This window comes from Pyrus communis, chromosome 5 (assembly GCF_041283825.1).
Source record: "Pyrus communis isolate YQ-2024b chromosome 5, ASM4128382v1, whole genome shotgun sequence".
NCBI classification, from domain to species: Eukaryota; Viridiplantae; Streptophyta; class Magnoliopsida; order Rosales; family Rosaceae; genus Pyrus; species Pyrus communis.
The window spans coordinates 29,998,004-29,998,611 of record NC_142569.1 but is presented as its reverse complement, the minus strand read 5'-3'; the positions used below and the strand labels follow the sequence as shown (position 1 = coordinate 29,998,611).

Sequence of the window (608 nt, the reverse complement as noted above, 5' to 3'; positions counted from 1 at the left end):
ATGTCGAATGCCAATCTGATGAACAACTACTTCAACCTCAACTCGGTGTACACAAAAGAGGATTTCAGACGTCGCTTCCGGATGAGGCATCATGTCTTCAAGCGTTTACTTCGTGATGTCCATCAGGTCAATCCATACTTTCGACAGAAGTGAGACAGAGCAGGCCACCCTAGTTTCTCACCTCATCAGAAGGTTACTGTTGCATTCTGAATGATGGACTATGGCTCCCCAGCTGATTCGATGGATGAAACCTATGGTATGTCTGAGGCTACATGCCTTGATACTCTTGAGCAACTATGTGACACAATTGTTCAGGTTTACAAAGACAAGTACCTCAGCGAGCCAAATCAAGAAGATTTGAATCGGCTCATTCGCAAAGCTGAAGATCATGGGTTTATGGGCATGATAAGGTCATTAGACTGCATGCATTGGGATTGGAAGAACTGTCCCACCGGATGGCAAGGAGGCTTTAGCGGAAGGTCGAGAAAGCCAACTGTTGTGTTAGAAGCGGTTGTCTCATATGACAAATGGATCTGGAATGCTTTCTTTGGAGTCCCTGGATCCCAAAATGACATTACAGTTCTTGGGCGGTCACCCTTCTTCAATAA

The 608-nt window shown here is 45.4% G+C and overlaps 1 protein-coding gene across 1 annotated transcript; it reads left to right on the top strand.

The window, feature by feature from the left end:
• On the top strand, positions 1 to 608 carry LOC148697111 (uncharacterized). The gene is made up of 3 exons (XM_088693452.1): positions 1 to 126; positions 316 to 479; positions 581 to 608. Exons 1-3 carry the CDS (start codon positions 1 to 3, stop codon positions 606 to 608), a joined length of 318 nt encoding a protein of 105 aa, XP_088549578.1.